This window comes from Scomber japonicus, chromosome 2, assembly GCF_027409825.1.
Source record: "Scomber japonicus isolate fScoJap1 chromosome 2, fScoJap1.pri, whole genome shotgun sequence".
In the NCBI taxonomy this organism is placed as follows: Eukaryota; Metazoa; Chordata; class Actinopteri; order Scombriformes; family Scombridae; genus Scomber; species Scomber japonicus.
In genome coordinates, this window is record NC_070579.1 from 20284815 (window position 1) to 20312678 (window position 27864).

General features: G+C 40.5%; 1 protein-coding gene across 2 annotated transcripts in view; it reads left to right on the forward strand.

Annotated features, from left to right (window-relative positions):
• The window catches only part of dlc1 (DLC1 Rho GTPase activating protein), a 78923-nt gene that overhangs the window by 38363 nt on the left and 12696 nt on the right, over nucleotides 1-27864 (forward strand). Inside the window, exons 1-4 of one of the 2 annotated variants that reach the window (XM_053331002.1) lie at nucleotides 15564-15836; nucleotides 22362-22433; nucleotides 24172-24253; nucleotides 25451-25514. In XM_053331002.1, the coding sequence (XP_053186977.1) occupies nucleotides 15824-15836; nucleotides 22362-22433; nucleotides 24172-24253; nucleotides 25451-25514 (231 nt within the window). In that variant the 5' untranslated portion in view covers nucleotides 15564-15823. Of the gene's footprint in view, nucleotides 1-15563; nucleotides 15837-22361; nucleotides 22434-24171; nucleotides 24254-25450; nucleotides 25515-27864 lie in introns of those variants that run through there. The other variant, XM_053331011.1, reaches the window with a different exon arrangement.

The window sequence follows — 27864 nt, forward strand, 5'->3', positions numbered from 1 at the left end:
ATAAATAATAAAATAAATGAAATGCACTGCCCGCACAAGATGAAAATATGCATATGTACACATAAAATCAACACTCTACGTGGTGTCAAAAGCCAAAGAAAAGAGGTGAGTTTTAAGACAAGTTTTTAAATGGCCTGTCTAATGTGCTACGGCAATTCAATGCAAAGTTTTGGAGCTGCAACAACGTTTGATTCCCTCTGAGCTTAAGCCTAGCTTTAGGCACTGTCAGGAGCAGCTGGTCAGCTGACCTGAGAGATCGGCTGGGAGTGTAGGGGTGCAGCAGCTCAGAGAGGTAAGGTGGGGCAAGGCCATTCAAGGCTTTAAAAGCAAATAAAATAATTTTAAAATGAATCCTAAAATGAAATGACAACTTCACTCTGCTTCTTGAAAAAATGTTCACCAGTTTGCCACACTTAATTACATTTAAGACCGTGTCTGTCATTGCATTAGTGATATGAGATGATGGAATAATGTGTTCAGTCTGATCAGTCTTCACAGCCTGTATCAACATAATATATGATAAGGCTATATGGCCTTCGATTTCCAATGTTTTTTAATTTCATCAGTTCAATACATTATCATAGTATTATTTTAGTGTCTGTATAGAAACAGTAAAAATATAGACAGTATGTCATTTCTGCTACACTGGGCTTGTGTCAATGAACCATATTGTCCTCTCCCAGTTTATTAGATTTGGCCAGGTTATTTGGACTGATTGTCCTGCTGTGATATAGGTGACTGGTAGTCACTTAACTTGACATGTCAGTGTGTGAGGGTGAACACTCTCAAGATATTTATGATTGAATTAGAGGCCTTCAACACTGTTCCTGTTCAGTGATTTAAAGCCCCCTTGTTTCTGCCCCCGTGCACTCACAAGGCCGCTTGTTTCGAAGACTCTGGAATGTTTTGCTAAACCCAGTGACTCCACCAAGCTCACGCCAAACCTGTTTACTTTGCTTGTTCTACCACGCTCCCTCTACTTCAGTCTTTCCTCACTTTCTCTTTTTAACACATGAACTCATTCAGTGCTTCTACGGACTCTCTCATTAAAAGACCCCTCTGTTTTATTGATCCAGCAATGTCTGATTTGTTCTGTCTAGACCTTGATCCATGGAGTAGAAGCAGCAACGTAAAGTTTTAGACATACAATGTAATGATCATCTCTCTCTTTCTTAATGGTTATTTTGATGCTGTTCTTATGTATACTGTTGAGTAGACAGTGGATAATGGTGAGACCAGTTGTAGAAACAGACAAAGGGTGTAACACATTGGTCCAAAGACCGCAGTCCTCAGCATTTTGTGCATGTAGCTACAGCTTCAGACTGCTGACTCGTGAGGAGAATCCTAATTAGCCTTTTCTTTAATTTCTGTTTCTGTTAGCCCTAATCATCACTCAAGTGAGATGTCTGGCACTTTTCAGTAAGATCACAAGTAGACCACTTGATGCACACTCTTGACGTCTCATTCTCTGCCCCTGCTTCACTCCAGCAGCTGGATGATTGTTCAGTGCAGAGCTCAGCAAACACTCATCCCCTTACAACTGAGCTGGAACAACATGCCCGCTATTTCAAGTGTCCATTGACATTGCACGAAGATGGGGAGCAGAACCTTCCAGAGCTGAAACTCACAGAAGTCCTGATTTAGCACAGCTTGGGATTCCCAAAGTGATGTGCACAAATATTTGCACATCTTGTGGAATTCAGTCCTGCCTCGGTGCTTCACACCATAGACTTTCAGGCTGGTCCACTCCTACACCTTTTACTTCCTCTATCAGCAGAAATAGTGTGTGCTGTTGTGAGCAAGACTGCTTTGTTGGCACATACAGAGCTGTCTTTATTAGCTTGAGTCACTGTGTGAAGTGCTCCTTCCCAGCTTTAATCAATAGTCCTGGGTTAATTGGTGCCGTTGTGTTAGAAGACATAAATGGTCTGTTTAGGGAGGAAGAGAGCAAATGAGGTAGTCTAGTAAGAATGAATGATGTTATATGATGACTATACACTGGCTGGGGATTTCAGGATGATGAATATACTACAAAGTAAAACCCTAAAGGTGGCCTGCCACTAGCTGATCCAGCTGAGCTGGTTCAGTCCCAGAGGTACTATCCAGAATACACACCTGGCAACCTTGTTATCACCCACTGTTAGGTGATCGATACCCTGCTGTTCTGAGCAACGCAACTGCCTCTGGAGAAAATCCCTACCAATCAAGCATGATATTTGGCTATTCAGCATTCAGCAAGAAGTAATGAGGCTTTTAATTGTATTTTGGGAGGATACAAGAACAGAGAGAGCGAGATCGCAACTGAACCGAAACGTGTGATTTGTGCAGAGAGAAATGAGCTGCATCTTCAGATAGGAAACACCCTGTTTTACTGCCTTTCCAGAGTGCACACTGATGGGTTGTGAAAAGGGCAATTTCACCTGCTTTGTGTGCCAAATATTCAGAGGAGTTGTCCTCAAAAAGAAGACTGACAAAAGAGTCGGTGACCATCTGTGTGTATACTGTGTACATACAGTATGTAGAAGGTGTGGGCACACATCAATGAATGAACAATGAATAGATGCAAATATCCGCATGGACTGCTGAGTTGTTTCTATATTTTCAGAAACTATCTTTTTTCATATTTGGTATGTCAGTGAGTGTCCTAAAGCACAGAGAATTGCTACCTGTCCATACGGATGTAGTTTCTAACAAGACTTGTGATGATGGCGTGACGACTCGTCACTGGTCATTGGTCGTAAAACAGCCACATTCCGGAAGAATCTATTCCAGATGGGTACTTACAACATGTTTTAGTGCCCCATTAAAATGGTCTCATCTCTGGTGACTTAACTGCCTCTTGGGGTGCCTGATCTCATGGTATGTTGTTTGTTTACTCTCCAGTGGGCCTTCATTTCCTGTGTCTGTTGCTTTTTGAGGGTCCTGCAAATCTCAGTGGGTTAGTCATCTTTAATTTACTCAGTCTATCCACAGGAGATTTTTGGCTAATCCTGTTGCTCTTGTTGGTATTTGTTTGACTGCTCAAATGCAACGAAGAGTTGATGAGGAAATGAATATGTTATCAAAATGGAATGTAGTAGTAAAAAGTCCTAATAAAGATGTCATATAATTATAATCATAGCAAGGAATACAGATGTTAACTTGGATAAGGATCAGTATCCCATTCTATGTGATTCATGCTATGGGATAACTGCCCTACTGTTAAAATATGAGAATCCCAGGACACAAACAAGGATGGCTAATTACATTGACAGAAGAGTATGATACTAGAAGCCATCCCATTAAGTGAAATCATCCTAGAAATGATAAGGGTGAAGATGTTGACCCATTTTTTTCACATGTCACCTCAGTCTCCAGCAAGAGACACCCTGTGATTATTATCATCCCACTGACCCACCAGCTGAATCTAAGCAAGATGGTATCATTGAAAAAACAGGACATTGGAACCCAGACAGTATTCTTTACTTGAGGATGATCATCCATCTGCACAGCTGATTGCAAATATTTATGGAGATTGTTATCTCACACTCAGAATAGATGTCTTTCTTTTCCATGGAGGTCACAAGACTGCATAAGTCCATGAAGTCAGAAAATACTTGTAAAACAGACAGAGAGTATTACAACCAAAAAAGGGAAGTTGAAGGAGTAAAATTGGTTTGGGTCAAAAAATATATCAGTACTTTAACATTGAAAAAAGAAGCTCCATGTGTTGCCAGCTCCAGTTTTGCTCTCCGTACGAGAGAGGCTTTCTTATGCAACTTTGTATAAATACAAGTTTTACAATTTTTTCAATATGACCATCAAAAGATCATTTTCACTGTCTATTTTAACGTTAAGTGGGGGGGGGGGGCAGGACCCCAACTCATGTACGAATCTGGAAATTTTAATATGACCAAAAGCTGACTTCGGGTTGTGAACATTTTCATGTCAAGTAGAGGGTTGTGTGCTTAGACCTCTTTCAACACATTGTCTCCACACTGTGCTGCTGCCAGAAGAAAGTTATAATCTTTGGATTATTTTGCAAGCAAACACAAGAATATAATGTGTGGTATCAGAAAAAAGCGGGATGACATCCATTGCCTGCATTAAAATAGAAAAGGGAAAGATGGTAGTTGATATGAAGAGTGAGTGGATGTGCTAAAGAAATTGGGAAGGGAATTGATCTTACATGGCTCCCCACGATCCAGAATGACAGCAGATGTTGGTGTTTTGACAGAAAAACAAAACAAATGGAGGACGCTTGGCTCTCATACCACCTACATTTCATGCATGACCTGGATCTTGAATCCTTATTTTCTTCACACTGGAAAGTGACTAGTATTTTTATTTATGAGGAAGTTGACAGCCGCTCAGGAACCCCAGGCTAAGACATTTTCCTTTTTCCATCTCCTCATACTTTCCATTCTGCATTTGCCATTTTGTCAGTGAGGAATTGAAGATCCCTGACAGTTGAAACCATATCAGTCAAGAGCATCATGAGAGGACTCTTTTCAGAGTGACTCCTTTAATCTATACTGTCCTCCATGCACTCCATTGGACCTGATAGGCAATGTTGTACATTTTATGAACATGGCCTGTTATTATTTTCTGTTGCGGTACATGGATAAATCCATTGTTGACAATTATACTTGATAGTTAACTAAATGTTGGACTTTGTGAATACACTGTTCATCAGTAAGTAAGAAATGTTTTAGGGGTCTGGAGTTTTGTACCAAGATAAATACATCAATTGTTCTGCTGAGCTTGTGAGAAAAGAGTTATGGATGCCTTCAGGCCCCCACTGGTCCCTTTTTAAAGCCTTTTCTAAGAATCTCACAGAGAAAGCTTGTGTCAGGACAGCATTGTGATCCATCACAAGTTGTGTTCTGCACTACAAAATGGTTTTAAGTTCACTCAGTATTGTATACTATATACAATCTCTAGCCTTAGCAACATATGATAGATTTTAGGTGTTTTTTTCCCCCCAATCTAAAAGACTCACAATTTGAGTTGCTGGACTAGTGATCACATGGCATTTCTGGTATGACTTCATTTTGAGTCTTTTTCCCTACTCATCCCAGTGGAGACCTCCACGAAGCTTTGACATAATCTCTCTTTATTCTGAGCAGCCACTTAATGTCCCTCTCTCCTTCTGATCGAGAGGTGTTGCCAGTGACCTTTCACCTTGCGGTCACTCAGGGATCGTAACCCCTTTGCCACCCCTGAATGGGTTAACACAAGGCCACTGACTGAGTGTTGTCACCCTCCATGTCCAGGCCAACCTCCACTTTAACTCCTCACAGCTGGTAATAATACAACCACTGAAGAGCTTAGCATTAGCATGTTGGCGAAGTGACACTTTGACAATGTCTTTTGTGTGTGAGGTCAGTGTCAGTGAACATAATGTGTCCAGTATGCCTTGCACAGGTCACAAAGTTGCCCTCGTACACAATATTTTTCATTCATTGGTTGTTAAATGAAGGTCTGTAACATTATGAACAAGACATTTTGGGAATGCTGTGAAGATGCTTTGAAAGCTTGATTATGCCTGAGGTGATGCTGGACCTCGTGTTTTTTTGTTTTCCTGTTTGTGTGTCAGTCCCTTTCTCAGATAGCCTTCATTTGGAAACTTAATAGATAGTAAACATATTGGGTCTTTTATTATCTCCACCTGTCTTTCTGCAGGGTCAATATAGCTGTCATGTGAACCACTTGAGAGGCCAATATGTATGCACTGAAACGTGAGCTAGAAAAGCCTGGTTGTCTGAGGCCTAAGGAGCATGACAGTTTTGAGGATTGAGTTCAAGAACATGGTAACCCAACAGTCTCTCCTCTTTATTTGCTTGCTCTTTGCTTGCCTCATTGCCTTAAAGCCATTTGCACTAAAAGCCAGGAAGCAAAGGAGGTTTTTTGTCTTGTTTTTATGGTTCTAAAAATGTGAAACAGTTTCTCTTAAGACAATGACATGGTTTGATGTCTCTGTGGCTGTAATGTCTTGACACAACTTTTACAAGGGCTCCGTTGTCCTTTGAGAAAACAGGGATCATTGTTTGTAGAAAATACACTTGTGTGTGACATCATGTGGCTTTCCTTTGAATAAAATGCTGGCATTCTTGCAATTTAAATGACAGAATGACAGTTTTCTTCTGTCTCATATTTGAAATACTTTTGCAACAAAAGAAAGAAATTTAACCTGAGCTTTTGCCAGCTCCTGAAGTTGACTGCTTTAAACTATCACAACTGCTACCAGTGCACCTCAACATTTTTGTGATCTGGTCACCTATTTCTAACATAATATTTTATTTTCATACATCTGCCATCGTGGTCTGGACCGTTGACAGTGTCATTCCTGCGTTTCTGCCCCTGTCTCTCCAGTATCCCCGTTTTAAGTTTCCTGTCCACTCCTATTTCTTCATTCATAGTGATGGGGTGGGGAGGGGGACTGGATAAACAAAGGGAGGTCAGCGATGAGAGCCAGAGCCAAATATGTTGGGCATATGGAGGTTCTGTCACTACTGCCAGCCTCCAGCTGGACGGTATTAGTCCCCCTCCAAACTCAGGGGTTGAGATATCATTCCCCAGGGACCGATGAGGAGCAGAGGGATAAGGGAGGAGTCACAGGTCTGACTGCAGCTCCTGTTCATCACCAGAAGTCCCCTCCCTTAAACACATCAGTGCTGTCCATTAGCCCCTAAAGTAAATAAACCAACTGTGTAGGATGGAGAGAAAGAGTGGGTAAAGAGCACTCAGGGCTTTCGGGCTAATCACATAAAGTGGTTAAAGTGTATCTAAGTGACCAGAGAAAATGTAACAGAGACCTAGGCTGAAGACTATAAGGAGAACTGCTACTGTCTTCTATTAATATTGATGTTTAAGAAAGAACAAAGTTGATGAACCACTTAAAATTGCTGGTTAATCATTTTATTTGTGCTTGACCAAAATCCTATTTACAGTTTCACATCACAAAACATAGGCCACACTGCATACCTACAGGGATGTTGCCTTCTCCTTCTACAGCTAAACATATAAACTATCTTCCTTCTGTTTATTTTTATTTGGCTTAATACACCAGATTCTTTAGATTCCTGTGAATTGGACTGGTCAACTATGTATAAAGACAAACATTTAGATTTTCTTACTGAAGTAAAGCCCTTCATAATCATATCAAAAACCTTCCTTGTTGGTTAAAGCTTAAAAAAACCTTAAACATGTCAGGCATTGCAAATAAACGTCAGCACAAACAGATGTGCTCAGGCGCACTCAAAAAAAAACTATTTCTGCCTGACTCTCCTTAATTCCTGCATGTGCAAGGCATTTGTCTTGTGAGTCTCATGTCCATCTTCAGTTTAGTAGGTCAAGGTTGTCACATGAGGAATGAGTTAATATCCACTGGCTGACGTCCGCCTTCCTGCTGCAATTTGTCAAACAAGAGCTAAAGGCAGAAAATTACTTGCACATAGAAGAAAATGAGGGACGAAAAAGTCCTTTAATCTAATGTGTTTTACTTGGAGGGGAGAACAGCATAATTATTGGACTTGCACCTGCAATTTTTTATATAGAACTAGTTTCAGTGACAAGCACTCTTCATATTTTGTAAAGAGTGTCTTAGGCAAACACACTTATTACAGTAAATGTTAAGTGGATGATTGATACAGATGCAATAAACACCACACGGTCAAATGAATGCATTAGTCATTAATAAAGTTGTAGTTGTGTCAACATAGGCCACATTCACTAAATGTTTCCTGTTTGGTTTAGCAATATCAATTAATTAGGAATTAGACTGGTATAACAGATCAAGAAACATATTTTTTAGGTATCATGAATAGGTTTTAAGTCTCTGACATATTATTTTAGATACTACATTTCCAAGATGATTGACATCTTGGTTTGTAGAAATGTTTCAATCACAGCATTAGTTTGATCAAATAAGATTTTCTACATTGAGGAGGAGATAGATTGGTTAAATTTGTGATTTTGATGTAGGATTTGTCATAGTGTGTTTGTTCTTTATCCCATTTCTCTTTGATCTGCAGTAGCACACTTTCACATCTTATCTTCTCAAAAATGACACAGGACACAGGAGCCTGGCAGAAATCACTCTGAATTTCAAGCTTTTACTCTCTGGGCTCCTCATTGCGCTTTTGCAAAGAAGCCTCTGGATCAGTAATAATCTCCCAGCTGAACCTGGTTTGTGTTCGTCATGACAGCCTAGATGTCTGCATGGTTAGTCCCGTGGCTCACTAGAGGTAAGGGTTCAAAGGAGGTCATGGGTCAGGGCAGGGAAGACTAAAGCATCAACTTCCTGCGTTACTCATTGGCTGATTCTGCACAGAGAAAAAATGGACATATGGTACTTTGGAATTTGGTCTTTGCTCCACATGTATAGGACTCTATGACAAATTCAAAAACAGGAAAGAAACTAGAAAAGGGAAGAGAGTACTACACTTTCTATTGTCAAAGGTGTAATAGGACACTTCAGTATGGACGTGCACATGCAGGACTCATAGGAATATTTGCAAGATAATAACATACCACTTATACAAACAAAAAAACACACACTCACCCATTTTTTTATCCTGATGTCATATATTTCCTTGACACATTGGAAATCTATCCACTCCCACCTTGTTGCTCATTCATGCACACTAAGCCCCTACAAATGTTGCTGCAAGGCTAAACCTTGCACCCAAGGCCTCATAATTCATTGCTGCTGAAAGTCAGTTGACATACATTTGACACCCATGCCAACTCCTGTAGCCACTGCCAGCTCTGCGTTTACCCAGAGCAATTCATCATGATGTCAGATGATACCACCAGACATCACATTCTCAGGCATCCTTGTCACTGCATTTTTATCGTCCCTCTAATGAGACAAAACCTACCCAACCCTAGTGGCTTAGACATGGGATCAGCAACTTAATTACAACCAAGAAATCTGAATTGTGGACTTTGATGGTGACCATAGAGAATTGCAGGTTCAAGTAATTGCAAAAAGCTTCATTTTGAGTCTCCGAGGTAAGAGGGAACATGGAGAGAACAGGCTTAATGTAAAAACACAAAAAAAGCTAAACTGTTTTTAATTGCTAGATTTATGATCAACATAGTCATTTAGTATGAAGAAGACAATGAATTAGTTTGGATTATTTTGATCCAGCTGATGAACCAGTGTGTTCGGTGTCTAATGACTCCAAACAGTAATTCTTTTATACTTCCCTTGGTTTGGAATAAGAATTCTGGAAATGTGTGTTCATTTCACAGCCATATGGTTGGCATCCTTAAGCACTCCGCAAGTATTCACTTGATTTCCCAAGTAGACCTCCACCTCTTGTAATTCTTAGAAAATGTGGTCACACACATGCTAAGCCTTTATGTGTTGAAATGCCATTTCTGCAGTGTTAGAGCCTGTAGAAATAAGACATACCAGCCTGTTGCATTCTCTTTAGGCCTAGAAAAACAGCTTTTTACCATAAAACACAGTTTTTTAATCCTTGCACAGATATTAATGTCAATAATAAACCAGTGTTCTAGTAAAACCACAGTAGTTTTTGCAACATATAAAGGTGGAATACAGGTTTGTTCCATAATGTCTCTTTAATACTTGGAGAGAATAACACTGGCAGGATAAATATCATATTTTATTGTTTGTTGTGTATTTCCTCAATCTTTACTTCTCCTTTACATCTCCTTTTTTCTGTCTCATATTTGAAATATTTTTGCAACAAAAGAAAGCAAAATTTCACGTTAGCTTTGGCCAGCTCCTGAAACTGACTGCTTTAAACTATCATAACTCTGCTCTTACTCTTCCACACACTTCCAGCCTAAAGCAAACCATCACTGATTTGGATTCCTCGTGCATGACTAATATGAAAAATATGAGCAATAATCTGGGTCTGTTTGTATGTGTGTGTGTTCTTTTTTGGGCTTCTTTATCTTGCAGGACATTAGAGACGGATTTCCTTGAGATTCAGAGTCGCTGTTAATAGTAAAGAACATGAATACATTGATTATTTCAGTGAACATGAATTGTAAACAAATAAATTATATATTTATGTAATAGTCCATATCTCCCATAAGATATATCACTGATACAGATGGTGGCATACAGAGCCATAATAAGCACCATTACCACATGTTCGACTACTAGTATTAAAATGGCACATTAGCTGTTTGTATGGACAGTTAACACTGTGTGCAAAATTGCTGTTTAAATGTAAGTATAATATTTGATATTCCATTATATGGACCAGTGATCTCAGTGTGCCTATCCTTGCACATGTGTCTGTGTCTAAGTGCACATGAGTGTGTCTATGGTAACCTTCACAATGTTTGCTTTAGCGTTTACACATTAGTGTTGGCCAATACTGTAATTCTCTCTGCCATTGTTTGAAAGCCAAGGTTGAGCAAAAGCCACACATGGTAGTGCTTTACGGGGAAATAGTGATTCAACTCCTTTAAAATGTCAGTTCTCAAAGAACAGGATTTACAGTCAATTAAGTAAAAAAATTAAACTCAGATTACTAATGGTTCTAGGTACTCCTTTTGTTTCAGTAAGTAAAGGTGAGTAAAACAATAGGTCGCAATTCAATGTTAAACTGCTGACACAACTGCTGCAGTTTAAGGGCTGAGGTATTACAGGATTAGAGTTTGTCTGTTTTGGACCTGAATTAAAACAAACCCATGGAAAAACAATCTGAAGGACAATCCAAGGACAATCAAACACAATACAAAAATGCCCCACAATAGTTATGCACAAACCAATCTGAACAGACCTAATACAATCACTGAGAGCAGTATGATGCGCCACCAATTAATTAGCAGTTGCAGTCAAAGGATATTGCAATTTTTTTTCATTTCACAGTTCATACTGTCAGTTTCACCCCTAAAATGACATTTTCTCCTGTGGTGATTGTGATGTTCCACATGAGCAGAGCTGATAGAGTCCACTCTAACCCACTCTCTATTACACCTTACTGAGATGTTGACCCAACACCCTCAACAATGAAAGCCTTAATGTCTATAGTATCTGTACTTGTACCCAGAATCTTTCAGATGCAATGGTTTATACTTTATACTTTAATGATGTTCTTTGGTACTTTGAGAAGAAAAATGTCTGTGGTATGAAGATTATTTACAATCAATCTTGTTATGATGAAGACAACATTATCAAGGTTACTTTAAACCTAGCTATGCTTCATTAAATGTGAAACTTAAGATGTTCTTGTCATTTGTGAGTATGCATGCTAGTATACATGCCGACTAAACCACACTCTAGACTCCATCACTTAAAAGCCCATTATCCTTGCACAATGCAAATCTTTAACAACCTTCCCTCAATGGTTCTTTTTTTGTTGTTATAATCTAAATAAACCCTTACTATTGCAGTAGACAAGAAGAACCTGATAAATGGAGAATCCAACATAAAGCACTTGTGTTTTTTGAAGTCAACCATCTGGATGAAAAATACAGGCTAGTGCAACACAGATCCATTGTTTTTGTAAGTGTGTGTGTCAGCCTCCTGCTTCTATTGTGATCATGGTCAGTCCATCAAAGCCCGGAGAGGGTGTCGGCGAGGCATTTGGTCCTCTGTCTGCTTCACACTTCCTTTGTTTGTGTGTGTGCGCTGCTCCTAGCCGCTGTCTCCCTACACTTCCTCCTTGCTATTGTGTGTGGTAGCATGTGATCTCTCTCTTTCTCATTTTCTTTCTCTCCATCTAATCACTGTCTTATTGGGATGATCCCAAAGACCATGGATGAGCTATTTCTGGAGATTCCTTTTATGAAAAGATTGTTTCGCCCCTTCTCTTGGTCTCTCTGTCTCTCTCTCTCTCACACACGCAAACACATTGACACACAGCAGTTAAACTCATTATCTCAAAGGCAGAGGACAGTGAAAGGCAGAGGACACATGCTTGTCATTGTCTTAGCATTTAGATTCAAGTTTCAAGGACAGTTGTGGTTGTACAGATCAGTACGGCTAGCCTCTCTCTCTTTAACACTCCATGTCTCTAAATAAAACACAGTCACATACACAATAAAATGAATAAGTGGCATTGTTATAAATACATAACCACCTGTTGTGGTTGGTTATGCCAGGTGTTGAAAGTCTCGTTAGGGCCTAATCATAAGACATTTGACCCACAAATAGTATCAGACATTTATACATACATCTAACATGTTCATCTCTATTTCAGGAGAGCCACTGTGACCTTTTCAGACCCATAATTTGATTATGTCTTTTGTGAGTCTTTGTTGACACGGCCTTGGGTGTGTGATGGACTGACACATCCGTCTGCTGACCCTCACCTGGCCCCACTGTGTGGGGTTAGGAATGGTAAAAGGGGGGAGCATAAACCCTGAGGCAATCCCATAGGAGGGTGCTCCATGGCAAGAGGTGGCGATTTTTCATCTTTGCTCTGCTCTGCATCCTCATCTTTCAATTTTAAAGAAATTTTAAACTTTTCTGTTTTTTATCTTTTCACAGTCTTCTCTTTATTTCTATATATCACTGTCACTTTAAAGTCTTAAATCTAAAGGTCTTTTATCATTTCTCATACTTACTTTCTCTATCTTTCTTCCTCCAGACACTCCCTCTTTGTCTCAGGGTCAGAGGTGGCATTGTAAAGTTTACAACCTACAACAGTAGCTTTACCCGACAACCCAGCAGCAACAAGGGGCCAATTTTATGAAAAATAAAAATGTGTGTGGGTTGTGTTGTTTTAACACCTGTGCTTTTTGTTTCAATATAAATATGGTAACGTAGTGAGTACAGTTTACTATGAATCGCAAGATAATCCACTAAAATTCCCTCATAATAAACCTTTAAAATTTGTTTTTTTTTCTTTTCCTTTTACAAAGAAAAGTTGAATTTAATGCAGACTCTAATCTCTTGTGTGTGTCTGTCTAACACTGATGCATCTCCTCATTTCCTCTCTTTTGTCCAAAGCCCTCATTATACCCATGTGTATTTGATCTGTATCTGAATCATAAGCCAAACAAGCGAGTGACTTTGGTGAGCTTTGATGAATGAAAATTGTAGACACTGTGTAGACACACTCATTTGCCCCTGAGCGACTGGCAGCAGCAGTCTTCTTGTCTGATCTCTCGCACTTTACCACACACGTTCATCAACAGTTGCTGGCATTATGTATTTATCACCACAGAAACACTTGGGAGCTTGAACACCTTCATCTCTGTGCAGGGTTGTTGACCCATCTCAGCCGAGGGTAGATTTGAGTTGGGGTTTTGGGTGCAGCCTTTGGGTGGTCGGGTTTTTGTGGCTCCGGGATTTGGCCTTGTTTGGTAATCTCTCTTCATCTCTCCTTCCTCTCTCTCTCTCTCTTTCTCTCTCTCTCTCTCTCTCTCTCTCTCTCTCTCTCTCTCTCACTCTATCCTTCCCCTATCTCAGCTGCTTTCCCTCACACACACACACACACACACACACACTCACACAAACAGACATAATTATCGTTCTCCCTACCCTCAGGTCACAGATTTAGGATAGAAATCACAAGGTTTTCCCCAATTTATGAGCTCAAACACTCACATGTTTTCCGTTTATGTATTTGCTATTTGTGCACTGATATTAGTGCTGATCTGATGACATAATGCTTATGACCTTTACTGATCTGCAGTATATTTTTAGTCACATTACTGAGTCCCAAACTACAGTATGTAGGGTTTTTTTTCTTTAACTGGATATGGGTAGAAATCCTCAGGGCCTTTTGAGTGCTGGCCTAAATGTGTTTTCAAAAGTACTGAAAACTGTCAAGTTGACATTGAATGCTTTGCCATATTCTTTGTGTACTTAATCTTTGATCAAATAAAGTTCTACAAAACTACACTAACAGAAATCCAAACAGACTAATTTGGGGTTTGGATTGCATAGTGCTACACAAAATGTCCCATCAACACCAATCACAAATCTAGAGAATTTAAAAATCCATTATTGTACAGCTGAGACCCCAAACAGAAAAAGTACATGATCCAAAATCATGCATGAAATTAGGAAAATGTGTTAAGTTTCAAAGTGATACAATGCAGTAAAGTATGTTTTTAAAAAGGGCTTCAAACAGAGTTAAGACAAGTCAGCACTGATGCATTATGCAATTTGAAAAAGGGGGAGTGTTTGCAGATGTTATATTCTTCTGCAGAAGAGGATTAGGGCCACGGTGGGAAAAAAAGTGAGTTCAGACTTTTTTCTCAGAATTCTGACTTTAATCTCAGAATTTTTAGAAAAAAGTCAGAATTCTGACTTTAATCTCAGAATTCTGAGAAAAAAGTCTGAACAAACTAATCCTCTTCCGTATTCTTCAAACTGAATCCAGCAGTGGAAAAAAAGTATTACTTTGTTATACCTAAACCAATGCAAACATTTAAAATGACACCCAGCCCTCCTTATGTGCCCTTAATGCTAAAAGCCTCGTGATTTTACTGACTTTATTACTTGGCAGGATATCTTCTGAGTGAATCACTTGTGACTCTGTCAGCTGGGCCCTGTATGGCAGCCAACAACAGACTGCACTGTTAGCCAGGGTTTTCTGCCTCATCCTTTCCCCGCTCTGACTCCTCACTCGCCGTCCAAACTTTGGATTACATGCATTTCCCTGCCACATGGTGACCCGTCTGGCTTTCCCTTTTGTGCGCCTGTGTGTTACTATGGAAACAACACAGAGCTGGCTGATGCCAAAATGCTGATGTCGTTGAAGAGTTCTTGGAAAAACTGTGGATAAAAAGTCCCAAAGGATGACGGGGGAGAGGAGGGAAACTGGAAAACTCGACAGGCTGTTGTGAAATAGACCAATTAAATGAGTAATGCGCCCCCTTCTCCTCCTCCCTAAACCGTATGCCCTCATGGCATCAAAACGTATTCTTTGTAAATGCTTACAATCGTGTAGAACTATCCACGTGTTTGCATCATCCTGACTTGCTCTTACGGAGTCAACCTGAGCGTGGTGTACGTGCATGAGGCGCGCCACGGACAAACACCTACAGGAGCAAAAGCATTACAACTGGTCTCTTTCCACTGCGCCACTTTCGCTTTTCAGACTAATCTCGGCCAACAAAAGAGCGTCTCTCAGTTGTCTCCAGTATTTTCTAATGATATGCAAACAGGGTGCCAACCTCCGAGTCAATTGCTGCCTTCTCGGGGGGGATTTGGTTGAGACAGGAACTGAAATGGATAATGGGGAATCCTGGGGAGTTCAGTCAATCACTTTCAGTTTTATGAAGACTGCTGTAAAATTTTACATAAATTACTTTGCAATTTGTAGTTTGTTTTAATTAAAATAGTACATTAAATGATCAGTACGTAAATAAAGAGATAAATAAATGGGATTATTAGAGGTTACTGTGAAATAAACGGTACAGAAGAGCGGCTTCGATGGTTTTGTGCGCTTTGACAGCAATATGACAGATGTACTCATTATAAAGTTCTTCCCTGCATATTATGAACTGAGTGTGTCTCCAGCTTTTTTATCAGGTGGGGAGCGGGTGGGGGTGGAGCCACGGCAGAGTTGCCCATTCCTAAAGCTTGAATCACTCTACACTCCATTCACATTCCTGCCGAGGACCGCTTCACGCTTCACGCAGGGACACACAGCGTCTGGAGGATTTGAAAATTGTGGAATTCTGTCCATCGCAGCCCAATCTAATTATAACCATGGATTTACTGTCTTGCGCGACGGTCAGAGGACACTTGGTACCGATTGTGTAGTTTGAGTTTTCTGTGGATTTATCATGCGGGCTTCGCTTTAACAGTGGAGTAGACCTGACTGGACAGTCTAAGCCTGACGAGGTACAGCCGGGAGTTTTATGCTGAGGCTGGTCGCGAACGAGACATAAAATGATTCTAACACGTAAGTCAATTCTTAAATTATTGCCATAAGTGTTTTGTAAAAGACTTATTTAAAAATGTTGTATTTTTAAAATAAAGAAATGGTCTTACATTCGGTGGAGACGCATGCGCTCTGTACTTGCTACTAAGAGTCTACAACGTACCTGTTTCTATTTACATTTAGTATGTAAGAGTTTGAACTTCTGCTTGAATTTAAGCTTCAGTAAAACACTCTTTAGGTCTTCTTTAAGGCACAGCGCTGTGGGCTGTCAGATAAGAAATCTACCCGCTTTGCGCATAACTCAGTGTCCCCACTCCTGCTCACGCCACATAAAAAAAAAACCCCAGGTTTCTTTTACCCACATCCTTTCTGAAATTACACACGAGCCTGTTAGTGATGCTGTCCATACTTCATAAAACATTTTCATTTTCATTTTCATGTTTACTCACACAGCCAGGTGAGCACACCCTGCTTGAATTGAATCATATGAAACTTTGCTCCGTGTGAGAAACAGGGTCGTGAACTGGAATATTCAGCCTAAATCGAGTTTAGTGTCTTGTAAGATTATCAGAAGGTATTATACCAGTCCGTGACACTTCTGCCATCTCGGTTGCCTATACAGTTGAAATGCCTTTTGCCTGACTGCTGACCTTTTGCTAGGTTTGAGGGGATGTGTTGAGACTGTATAAACTCCTGTTTTCAGTAGTGCTGGCTCGTTTAACTTAATTTGTGGGCTTTGGCCCTCTGTCTCAACTGTCTCAATGGTTCATGTCTCATGGCTCCTTATCAGCTGCCCCAGGTCTGAAACAGATAGGAGAACAGTTGGGTTCAGTTGAGCCATATAACCATTAACAACATGCTCACTCTCACAGACTTCCAGCCATCATGTAGCAAGGTGATTGAACTTTTACTTACAGTCAGGGCAAAAAATTAGCGCCATCCACCAGCCGGTAAAATATGCACAGGGTACAATGATAATCTATTGAGTGGCTGGTGAAATTTGAACATTGACTTATCATTTAAAAATGTCATTTTGCAACATGTTTACAGTAAGAACTAAAGCTGAGATGTATGATACTGACACCATATTCCCACACACACTTAATGAGTGACTCTTCTAGAAGAGTAATCCAGTAACAGAAAAAAAAGGAAACACAAATCTCTGTCACTACATATCTTTCTATTTCTTTCAGTCAGAGATTGGTCTATATGGTTCAGTAGTAGTTGTTTAGTGGCTAGTTGTTGGCCGATCTGAGAGAAGAGCAAATGAAGGAAGCACATCTCATTGTCACTCTAACAGGAAGTGTGCTGAGGCCTTATCTGCAGGATTTACATCCAGCGGGCACACAGTTTCTTCATGTCCTGTGAAAAGATACACATGTTCATTTCTGTTGTTACCTTCCCTGACCTGTCATCTGTATGTATCAATAGATAGTTATCAAGGGGGTCCTGGCAGGTAGGCTGTCATCTGTTTTGAGAGGCTTTGAGTATGCCTGGTCACCTGATCCACATCTAGGGCCCTCTGTGTGAGCATAAATCTGTCATCAGAGAGCACAGGGACCTTTGGGGTTAGCTGTGTGATGATCCATCTCAGCCAGCTGTGTGTTTGCATGCGTATGTGTCCGTGTATGCATGCCTGCGCCGGCTGGTGGTAGATAACTGGATTGGACTGTGGCAGTAACCTCATTATTCTTCTGTGTGTGTGTGTGTGTGTGTGTCTGTGTGTGTGTCTGTGTGTGTGTTTGTGTCAACGTGGCATAGCTTGAGGCCAGCCAGATGGTGATATTCTTGGCACTGTCTTCTCACTTAGCTAACAGCCAGAACTTCTCAGGGAACACCAGCTGTCTCAGTCGTGGAATCACAAAACATGATACCCATCAGGAATAAAATCTGTTATCGCCCATCTTTGCATTCCAGTAGACTACTGCAGGGAATTACATTGGTCATGTTTAGAAAAAGATGACTAGATGGTATTATACTGACTAAGCTGTGATAGAAATCGTAATCATCAAGTAAATAGTTTCTCAAAGTTTAAGATCATGAATCAGTCTGAAACATGCTCTTCAAGTTCAAGAACAGTTTGTCCTTGTCGCGTTGAGCTAAAGGACAAACATTGGCAGCATCTAGGCTCCTTGCTTATTGTAGATAACTACTGAGTCTGGTCTGATTTATCACATCACCTGTCTAGACCCACTTTGCAGCTCCTTCAGAAAGACCCACTCAGACCTGGAGTTGATAAAAAACCCTCTTGACTGCCTTTCAGGTTGTTCCACAGTTGGCACTCGGAGACCTTGCGAAGTTCGGATAATTCCAGATAAGCCAACTCAATTCACAACAGTTGTTAGTCAGGCATTCTTTTCAATCTGCCTACTTCAAAGACCCAGCCCCAGTGATAACTGTATTCAGACTCTTGACTTCCAGTTTGCCATGTATGTAGCAGAGCCTTTGAGGTGGGGAGCAGCATCCTTTGTTTGCTAGCTGCTGACAAACTCCCACTAGAGCTGAGCATTCAGACTCAGCCAAGCCAGACCCTCCTGCCTCCTGTGATGGAGGGGAACTGTGGCCAGCAATTGTGAGAATTTCCTGCCACAGGAAAGGAGAGAAGAGAAGGGCCAGAGCAGAGTTGAAATAAGCACAGAGAGCTGAGGAGATGAGGGTGAGAGCAGGGAAAAGAAAAGAAAAGACTCTGATGGATAATTTTAGAACCCAATACAGCTGGGCAGTGGATTGTAGCTTAACCCCAATTGGCTGCTGACCAATTCAATTTTTGGCTAAATTCCAGGAGAAAAATCACCCGTGATCCATATGAAATCTCTATTAGCTTCGGCTTGACTCTTATTAGTCATGTTATCTGCTGATAATCGCTCTCATCTCTCTTTCCCGCTGAGAGGGAGTGTGGCTCATTGTGTTGTTTTTGCTCATTCATATCAGCCAGAACTAATGTGTTGCTGACATTTTCATTCCATCTGAGAGGATTTCTCTGTATTTCTTTTCATGTAGTCTAACATATAGATACAAAGCAGAATCATTTTCTAAAATCAATGTAATGGTTATCCTGACGAGGCTTGGTCAGATTTAACCACATTCAATCTGTCTCTGTCCCGGCTGATGGATGTGTTACAGACATCCTGTGTTGACCCCTCAGTAGGACCAGAAGTTCGCATCTGGTCAACTTCAGATATGAATCTATCCAGCTGTCTTTCCAAGCCAACCACACAGCCAGTGATGATGATGGGGTTACCAAAGACGAGAAAGGCTTGGTTCATGTACTAGCAGAAGGTTACCTTTTGCAGTCAGGAAGTTACATGCTGCTGATACCTTCTGTTGCCCCTATAGCTCCAAGCCTTGAGTCATAGGGGTCAAAATGGCACAAAGCTGACAAAGTACTTGTCAACTGCTATGTATTTTAGACTAGCTAAATCCATCCACACTTGCTTCCATTCCAATCTAAACATGAGAAAGAATGTGTTCTGAATGTGCTGTTTCAGAAATTGCACAGAAGGAATTACGTGCAATCAGTTGCATAATAATTTTGCCTGGACATACAGTATTGAGTGCTGGCCTGATTCATTCCACATTTGTAATCTGCTTTACTTCTGCCATCTTGGCACATGCAAACCAAATATCACTGTCATTATCAAGGTACCGCTCTTCACTTTTCTATTTGAGGAGATATATATTTCACGCTGTCATATTTAAGTACTGAATGCGTGCTGTAAAACATTTGTGTGGTGTGGTTTTGTAACTGTCTAAACCATGAGGACGTTTGATAAGTACATACAATCACCGGAGCCATTGTTTGTCTTGGCTGCGTCTACACTTATTATCTGGCCAGGAACAAACGAAGGCAGGGCCTTATAGCCGGGTGGTCGGTGGCCACTGCAGCGCCACTCGGCTCTCTTCCTGTGAGGGAAGCAGGAAGAGGAAGTGAGGTAGTTCCCTGGCGAGGGCTAAGGAATTGGGGCGGAAAGTGCGGAAGACAAAAAATAAAATACACCCACGAATCTCAAGTTATCGAAGCAAACAAAAATGTAGTGGACTGGGAGGGGTGTTGTAGATTGACATTTTTATGACCGTTGTGTCTAGGATATACAGAACAGTTTTCATGACTTTGTCGATCCAACTTTTATTTTTTTCATTTGAATCCAGAAGCATATAAGTGTATGTGTGTGCGGCTCTATTGTTAGGTTGTTTGTGCCAGATGCTCCATGCCCCTGTCCATTTCCTGCAGCCAAACAAAAGATAGAAAAATATTCTTGCTTCGCTCCGTGAATGAATGGAGACAATGTGGAGCACTGACAAATATTATTCAGTTTGATGCATCTGCGTGGTGAATGCTGTTGTCATTATTTTGTTTCCAAGGCACACCAAGTCCACATTATGTCACTGTAAAGTAGATTTGACACACATGCTAGCCAAATGGGGTGTGTCACTGGATAGCTTCCCTCCAAAGGCACTTATTGGATCCCATTTGGGGAGGTTTGGGGGGTGGAAAGCTAACCATGTGTTTGTATGTCTAATTTGCATTTCAATAGCTTTACTGTCTTTTGAGTGGTTTGTCTTTAAACATGAGGTTGGTCTTTGCAAACACACACAGACTAGCATGTACACACACTCACATTGATACACAAGCAAACTCAAGAATCTCTAGCCCTACACCGCGCTTGCTTTCAAGAATGTTGGTATAATTACCCCTCAGTTTCTATGTTCCTCTTGGTTCACTATGCTCCAAAAATACTACTAACACAAACACACACACACACACACACAGGGCTACTGAGACATGCCTTCTCACATCCACAGGGAAATTGTTTGTAAAGTAGCAGTAAAACATAGCTGTTAATGTGTTATTTGACACTGGGGTGCATACTAGTGTCAGAGTGGTTGCTTCAAGAGTCACTGGCCCCTGCAGTGGCAGAGGGGAGACCCTGTGTTGCTCATGTCACACCTTGTTGTTAGGGGGGTTGTCTGCCGTCTAGGCTTGTTGTTGGTATGTAAATGCTTATATATGGTTTAGGCCAGACCCATTGCAGTTGAGGTCTTCCTTCAGACGTCTCTGTCTGACAGAGAGTCTTTTTATGGTTACCTTTCTTTTGTGCAAGTTTGTTGTTGTTAATCTCTCACTTTTAATGATGACACTTTTAAGGTCACTGTTTAATGCACATTTATCTCTCTTTGCCAAAAATACTTCTTGAGTCTCTTCTGAGGCAAGTTCTGTTTGGTGGTTCTCCTTTCAAGCTAATGTTCTTGAGCTTGTGCTAAAATTGCATCAATCCTTGGGTGTAATTTAGCTTTGAAATGAGGTGGAACTGCTAGACTGGTGCTTAAAAGATAAAATAAACCACTCGGCATCTCCTCACCGGTGGTTACAAGTAGCTCAGTCATGCTCAGCCAAACGTTGCACCCCAACTAAAAGGGTAAGGGACATTACAATAATGTCTGAGTGCAAGGAATGCAGAGTTTGAAGTAGAAACATTTGACTAACCTGGCAGACTTCACCCACAGTTGCAGTTATTTTCACAGATACCTTAAATAGCAAGCATTTTACTTAAATATTTTCATTTTTTTCTTTCATTCAAGCTGTCCTTTCCTGACTTTGTTCCAAAGGTTTTATTTACAAGTTTTTCTCAAGGTTGTGCTACATTTGTACTTGCTGTCATCTCCACTAAATAATACATTGTAAAGTGAACTCTTTAAGGCCTGGAGACATGTTTCTGTCTGTCTTCTGTCTACAAACTGCTGGCTGTGGGGGTGATGGAGCAATTGAAGAGGCAGGGGTAACCATTTGGCATATGTCATCTAAAAGGGGCTTCCACGGATAATTGGCTCCTCTGACACACAGTGAACCTCAACATTCAGTCTGGCACTTAGCATAACAAGTCCAAATGTCACACCTTGTTTTTAAAGGAAGTTATGGCACAGTTTATGACATAGTGAAGAAAAATTCAGATCATAAAAGACTGATGTAAAGGCGTAGCTGGATGTTGAAGTAACATAAATCTAATATTTGGGAAAACACATTTTAATTTTAACACTGAAAGAGTGATTTTTAATTTAAGAAATAAAAATATAGCATCCTCAAGGCATCATAATGAAATGTTTTAAAAAAACAACAGACATACCTGCCTAAGGAGCTTAAGCAGCACACACTTTGCGTGTTAGGGGGTTAACACAATTTGCACGAATGATGCTTTGAGCTTTAGCTTTAGAAGCATGTGAGAGGAGAGTGACTGAGTGTTAGATAGCTAATAAGGTCAAGGGGTTCACATTTGATAAGCTCCTAGCATGTTGTTGTGCTTTATCCTTTTGTCTCCCAGGATATCACTCAAAAATAAGGTTGCACTTGAGTGAGGATTAAAAAGTCGATAATTCAGAGAGTGTCATTATTTGTTTTTCTCGAGAGGGCGTTGATTTGTAAATCAGTCATGTTGTTATCACAGGCTATTTGGTTTCACTTGTTTACTGTACATGTTCTTGTGGTTGGGTTGAGCTGTGTCTCACAACTCTAACAAATCTTTGTGTTGTTCCAATTTTTTTCATCTGCAGAGATTGAAGCCAAAGAGGCCTGTACGTGGCTCCGGGCTGCGGGGTTCCCACAGTACGCCCAGCTTTATGAAGGTAAGGACCCATAATGAATCACTCTCCCAACCCTGCTAACAATATCAAAGATAGTAAAAGAAAATAAATACATTTAATTTGAATTGGTGTTGTATGATAATGCCATGTTAAAATCATATCTGTATTTTTGAAAGTTCTACTTCTTAAAGCTGAAAAACCTTTACTGAAATCTGTTCAGATAGCTCTAGTAATGTGAGGTAGCTAATGAAACACATCCTCTTGAATTTTGATTAAACTCAAATATCAAATTAAATAAATGCAGAGGTTTTTGTTCATTTTTTTGCATGCAAATGAGATAGTAGTCATCCTTCTACCAAATTATAAGTACATACCTCTTCGGTTATGATTACATTTGGCTCATATAGAAAACCACTATGTTCTTATTCAAACACACAAAACACCAACAACATCTAGACTTGTGTGCATGTTAGTGCACACCTCACACAGCATAACATTCCTTAGGAGTTAGAAGGTTTTTCGTAGCATCAGTACAAAGCCACAGAAACCTCAGAAGAGTCTATATTCCAAACATTAACCATACTGTGACTATAATGTAACTCTATGAGGACCAAAGGTCTTTCATAGTCTGTTAAAACAAACACAAAAAAAATGTTTTCTACACCCTCTCAAGTTAGTCATGCAATGACAAATGGTTGAGAAAGAATGTTTTGCCTGACCCTTGAGTTTTAAATATGCACTCACCAAAATACATCAAACATTCTTTACACTCCAGCTATACTATGGCATACTGTGGGCATACCAGTTGCCCTTATGTAACTAGAGGATGATGACAAGCTACTTTTATCAACAGTTCATTGCTCATTCCTGTTAAACCATGAAAGGCGTTTCTATTTGAATAGAAAGCTAATTGTGTTTCTGCAAAGGTGATGAGACGGTTTCCATACACACACAGACAGCAACATAGAAGCAAACTGGAAACCATAATCAATCACTGTGCAGATTTTACAGCCTTGCTGGTTGGTCACTTGAAGCTGTCTCCACACGAATTGGAATTTGTGTAGATGCATGACACATTTTTCCTTCACTTGTATCCGTGGGACAATCTCTATTGTCTGTGCTGTCAAGACTATTGCCCCACTAAAGATAAGCAGGCTGATAGGCCTGTTTGAGTACAGTAGGCTAAAGGTGCTGGCCTCCCCTGAATAGCATTTTCTTATCACAACTGCCCCTGAGGGTTTGGATGCAAGATTCCCTTTTTGGGTTGGGTCAAGACATTCCAGCAAATAACTACTAAAGTGTCCATCCATACATCCATACACTTAAACAGGCTTTAGTTCCTGAATGTTGTGTTGATATAAGCCTCAGGTTAACCTTTTGCCATTTCTAATGTGGTGACTCTGTGAATTAAGTGATCCTGTTAATGAGGTAGACTTGAGAGAAAGAACGAGAAGGAGAAAAGGAAGTAGGAGCTCTGAGCAGCGGTGGAGTACCTATTGTCATTCTTCAATCAGTCCCCTGTTCACTCCCTCTGTGCTCCACATCCCCCCTGCCTGCCGGCTCTGAAAGCTGCAGCTGTGTTTGTTTGGTCGGCTAAGACGCCACTTCCTCTTTTAGCTTTTCATCAAGGCTGTATGGGGGAGAAGGTGGGACGGAAGGCCTTGGTGGGCGTTTGAGCGGGTGGGTGTTTTAGGGCTATGGGATTGTATCCTCAGTTTTATCTGAACACATTGAGCCAATCATTATTAGGTCACTAATCTGACTCTCTCTCTCTCTTTAGATGCACAGTTTCCTATTGATATCTCTTCAGTCACCAGAGACCATGACTTCCTTGATCGGGATGCTATTGAGGCTCTCTGCAGGTGAGATTACAAGTTACACCGTCCCTTTCATCTTACTTTCTTTTTCTTCTGATGTTATGCACAATTCTTCTTATTCTTCGTCTTCATCGTTTGTGCACTATCTCTTGTTTCTCCCCCAAATGAAACCATGAGGGTATGACTTCAAAAGAAGGCATGCTTTGGAAAGTTGCCGATGAGATGAAAGAATGACACGATAAGCACTTTGGAGCCATGCAACTTTTCTTCTCCTCATTTGGGTTTCTATGTACATACCCTCTGCTGTTTTCATTTTCATTTTTTTCCTTCTCTTTGGAGCTGATAGTGTTTACTTCAGCCATTAGAGTCTTTTGTATCATCCTGGAAAGCACATATCACACTGCAAGTTTCTATGCTCACGCAATGCTCTTCACATTCAGTCCTGCTTTTTATGTTGTAGGAGATATAACACATTCTGCATATCCACAACTACAAAGGAAATTAATTTATCTTTGTTTATTTTAAGATTCTGGCATCCATTTTGTTGCCTAAATAGCAGTCAAAATAAGAATTAAATAAAATAACAATAGAGGAGGCGGGGATTGCATCCTTGCCGGTAGCAGTGGCATATTAATTAGCATATGAGGAGGTTGTTAATGGTACTTTAATGGAGTTGACTCCTTCAACAAATGCCAACTTTCAGTAATAAACCACAGCAGGTGTCCCTTCATACATCTGGAAGCTATCATCTCAGTGTCTCTTCTCCTAGCCTTTCACCGCCCCCAACTATCCCTAAGTTTCCATCCCTTCATCTCTCCATTGTTACATGATCTGCTCTAAGAGCTCTCCAGAGGGTGTACCCCACCACCCTCACCCCCCTTCTCCAGGTGGCTGGGGGATAAGCTTTCTGTCCCCTCCCCAGGTTTTCGTCGCCACTCCAACAGATTTCATTCTCCTCGCTGTCTCCCTCTCATTCTCTTCCCGTCCATGTGGGGATTATCCTTCAGCAGCTCATTAGCCAGCCTGGGTGCACCCCAGCTCCCCCTCCGCCTCTCTCCTCCCCTCGTTTTTTCATCTTGTTTCATCCTTTCTTCTATCATACATCCTCTTGCCCATGTCAGAGCAGTGAGAGGCTTGGGGAAAATTAGGGGACTGGAATATTATATAATATTTTAATATTTTAAAAAGCCTGTTTTAAAGGTAACCTTTTTTTAACGTGTGTGTATTTTTTTCTATTTGCAGGAGACTGAACACCCTCAACAAGTGCGCTCTAATGAGACTTGAGATATCACCACAAAGAAAACGAGTAAGTCTAAGTGCACATGCACACACATGATCTCCACTCCTCTCTGAAAATCAACTTTGCAAATCTTCTCAACCACAATTGCGTTTCCTCATATCAACCATCAGTTCACTCTTGGCCACAGGGCAAAGCTGTGTTTTCTCTCATCTTATTTAATGAGAAGGCACCTGTTGAGTTTATTTCTATATGAAGTGGGTTGTGAGGACCCTCAGGGGAAGGAGGATAGCTTTAATGTCTAAATGAAGGGGTTGCATTCCCTAGGACCTCCCCCTACTGAAGGCATGCTCCCCTTCTTTCTCAGATACTTCCTCATACTTCTGGTTGACCATAAAAAGAATTAGTACGCTACTTTTGTGGCACTCTTGCAGAACAAACCACCACAGATGTTTTGTCTGTGATCATGCACATGAAGTTCTTTGAATGTGTGCAATATGGTCTGTTTTTATGCCGTTTTTATAACATAAAAACATACATACCCTTGAATATCAGACTTCTCCTTCAAGGAAACTGACCTCTTGGAAAGTGTTTTTCCTCTTCAAAGAAAGGAGGCTAATTCTGTGAATATTCCAATTTTAGACCATGCATGTTTCAAGTAAATTAGTGTCTAGCCAGACATACAGTGTCACTTTGTGACAAGAACTGTTCCCTTTCACACAAATCAACCTTAATTCCCTAATAGCCTTAAGTGCTACATAGTAACATCCTTGTTCCATGTGTGGTGGTATTCATTAGGATGACCTTTTCTGTGTCACCTTTCATTTCAGGAGTCAACAGAGAAGAGTAGAGGAGTCAAAGAGGTTATTTGCCATCTTTGTGTGGGACGACCCCCCCCCACACACACACACACACACACTTAGACAGCTTAGGAATGCATTGATCTCCTCGTGTCTTAACATTCCCTCCCTCTTAAATCTTCATCTCTGTGTCTTTTGTTCTTTCTGATTTGTTCCTTGTATCTCTTATTGTAATAATAAATAGTTTTCATTCCGCCAGCTGCTGTGACATTCAAAGTGTCCATCGTTGCTGTGAATGTTTTGGTGGTTTGATGGTTTGAAGATAAGTTATCTACAGAATGTTGACAAATGGTCGAAGGTCTATTGGCCAGTCAGCAGCTCTCTATTCACAACCAACAGCATACTACTGTTATCTCACATTCCAGCCAACATAACTTGAGAAACAGGCCACCACGGAATCCGAAAATGTCACGAAAATCTCACTATCCCAAAAAAGGCCTGTGTCTAGCAGAGATAGATCGCATCCTTTGTTCATTTTTATGTGAAATTACATCATGTTTCCTCTGCAAAATATATAATTAATGAAAGCTGTTTGTGGAGCCCATGTGAGCAGTAAAAAATGGAACTCTGACTCACAGATTTTGTGGATGTGATCATTTTTCTACCAGAATTTGTTATTCAGAGTGCACATTTTCTGGCACGAGTCATTTGTGAAAGAGTTCTGATTGTTGTTTAAAATTCTCTCCATTCAATTGCTTCTTAACTTTTGTGATATACAAAAATATTGTCAAGATTTTTGGGGGGAATCAGATTATAGGTAAGGCTTTAGAGAGATGAAGAAAAGGCGGTGGTTAAATTGTGGTCTGTGGTTTGGTTATATGGGTTTTGGACTGTAATTGAGAACTGGGAAGAAGTCACCTGTAAAGTCTTTGAGCCCAGTTTGTATGTGTGGATACAAGAGTGAGGGTGGGTATCTCTGTCACGGATAAGGAAAGTAGGGAATGACAGTTGCAGTGTATCAGTGACAACGTGTATGCATATGTACAGACAGAGGGGATAAAGACTATGGGGGGAATGACCCTAGTCTGGCCGGCTGCATTGTGAGCTATGGGGGTCATAATGGAATTTCCTGAACTCCCTCCAGGGCCTGAGATAGATTAACCAAATTGGGGGAGGTGTGTGCATTTTTTGAAGGTGGATGTGTGGTATATGTGGCTCAGTAATGGTCTCTTTATTCTTTGTCTTGTGTATGTATTGTCCATGAAGTCAGGAAGTGATTGAGACGTGTTTACTAGCTGACCATGAGTAGCTTTGGTTCATCAAATTATGTGCTTCACTGCAAGAAATCAATTTATAATAATGTTATGTAAAATGTTTATTTTGTTATATAAATTCCATGCTATATATCTGCTGAGAAATTCTTAAAAGAAGTCAACTCATGACTTCATTAGAAGTACAGATGTGAAGGTTCTTGAGTTGTTTGAGTGTTTCAAAACCATCATATATTCGTATATTTAAGTAAGTAAGTACAATTATAGAATACATTCCATAAGTCCAGAAAGTTTCCTGGATGAAGGTGAGGAATGTTGGAGAAGAAATGGAAAACATAGCAGTGCCTA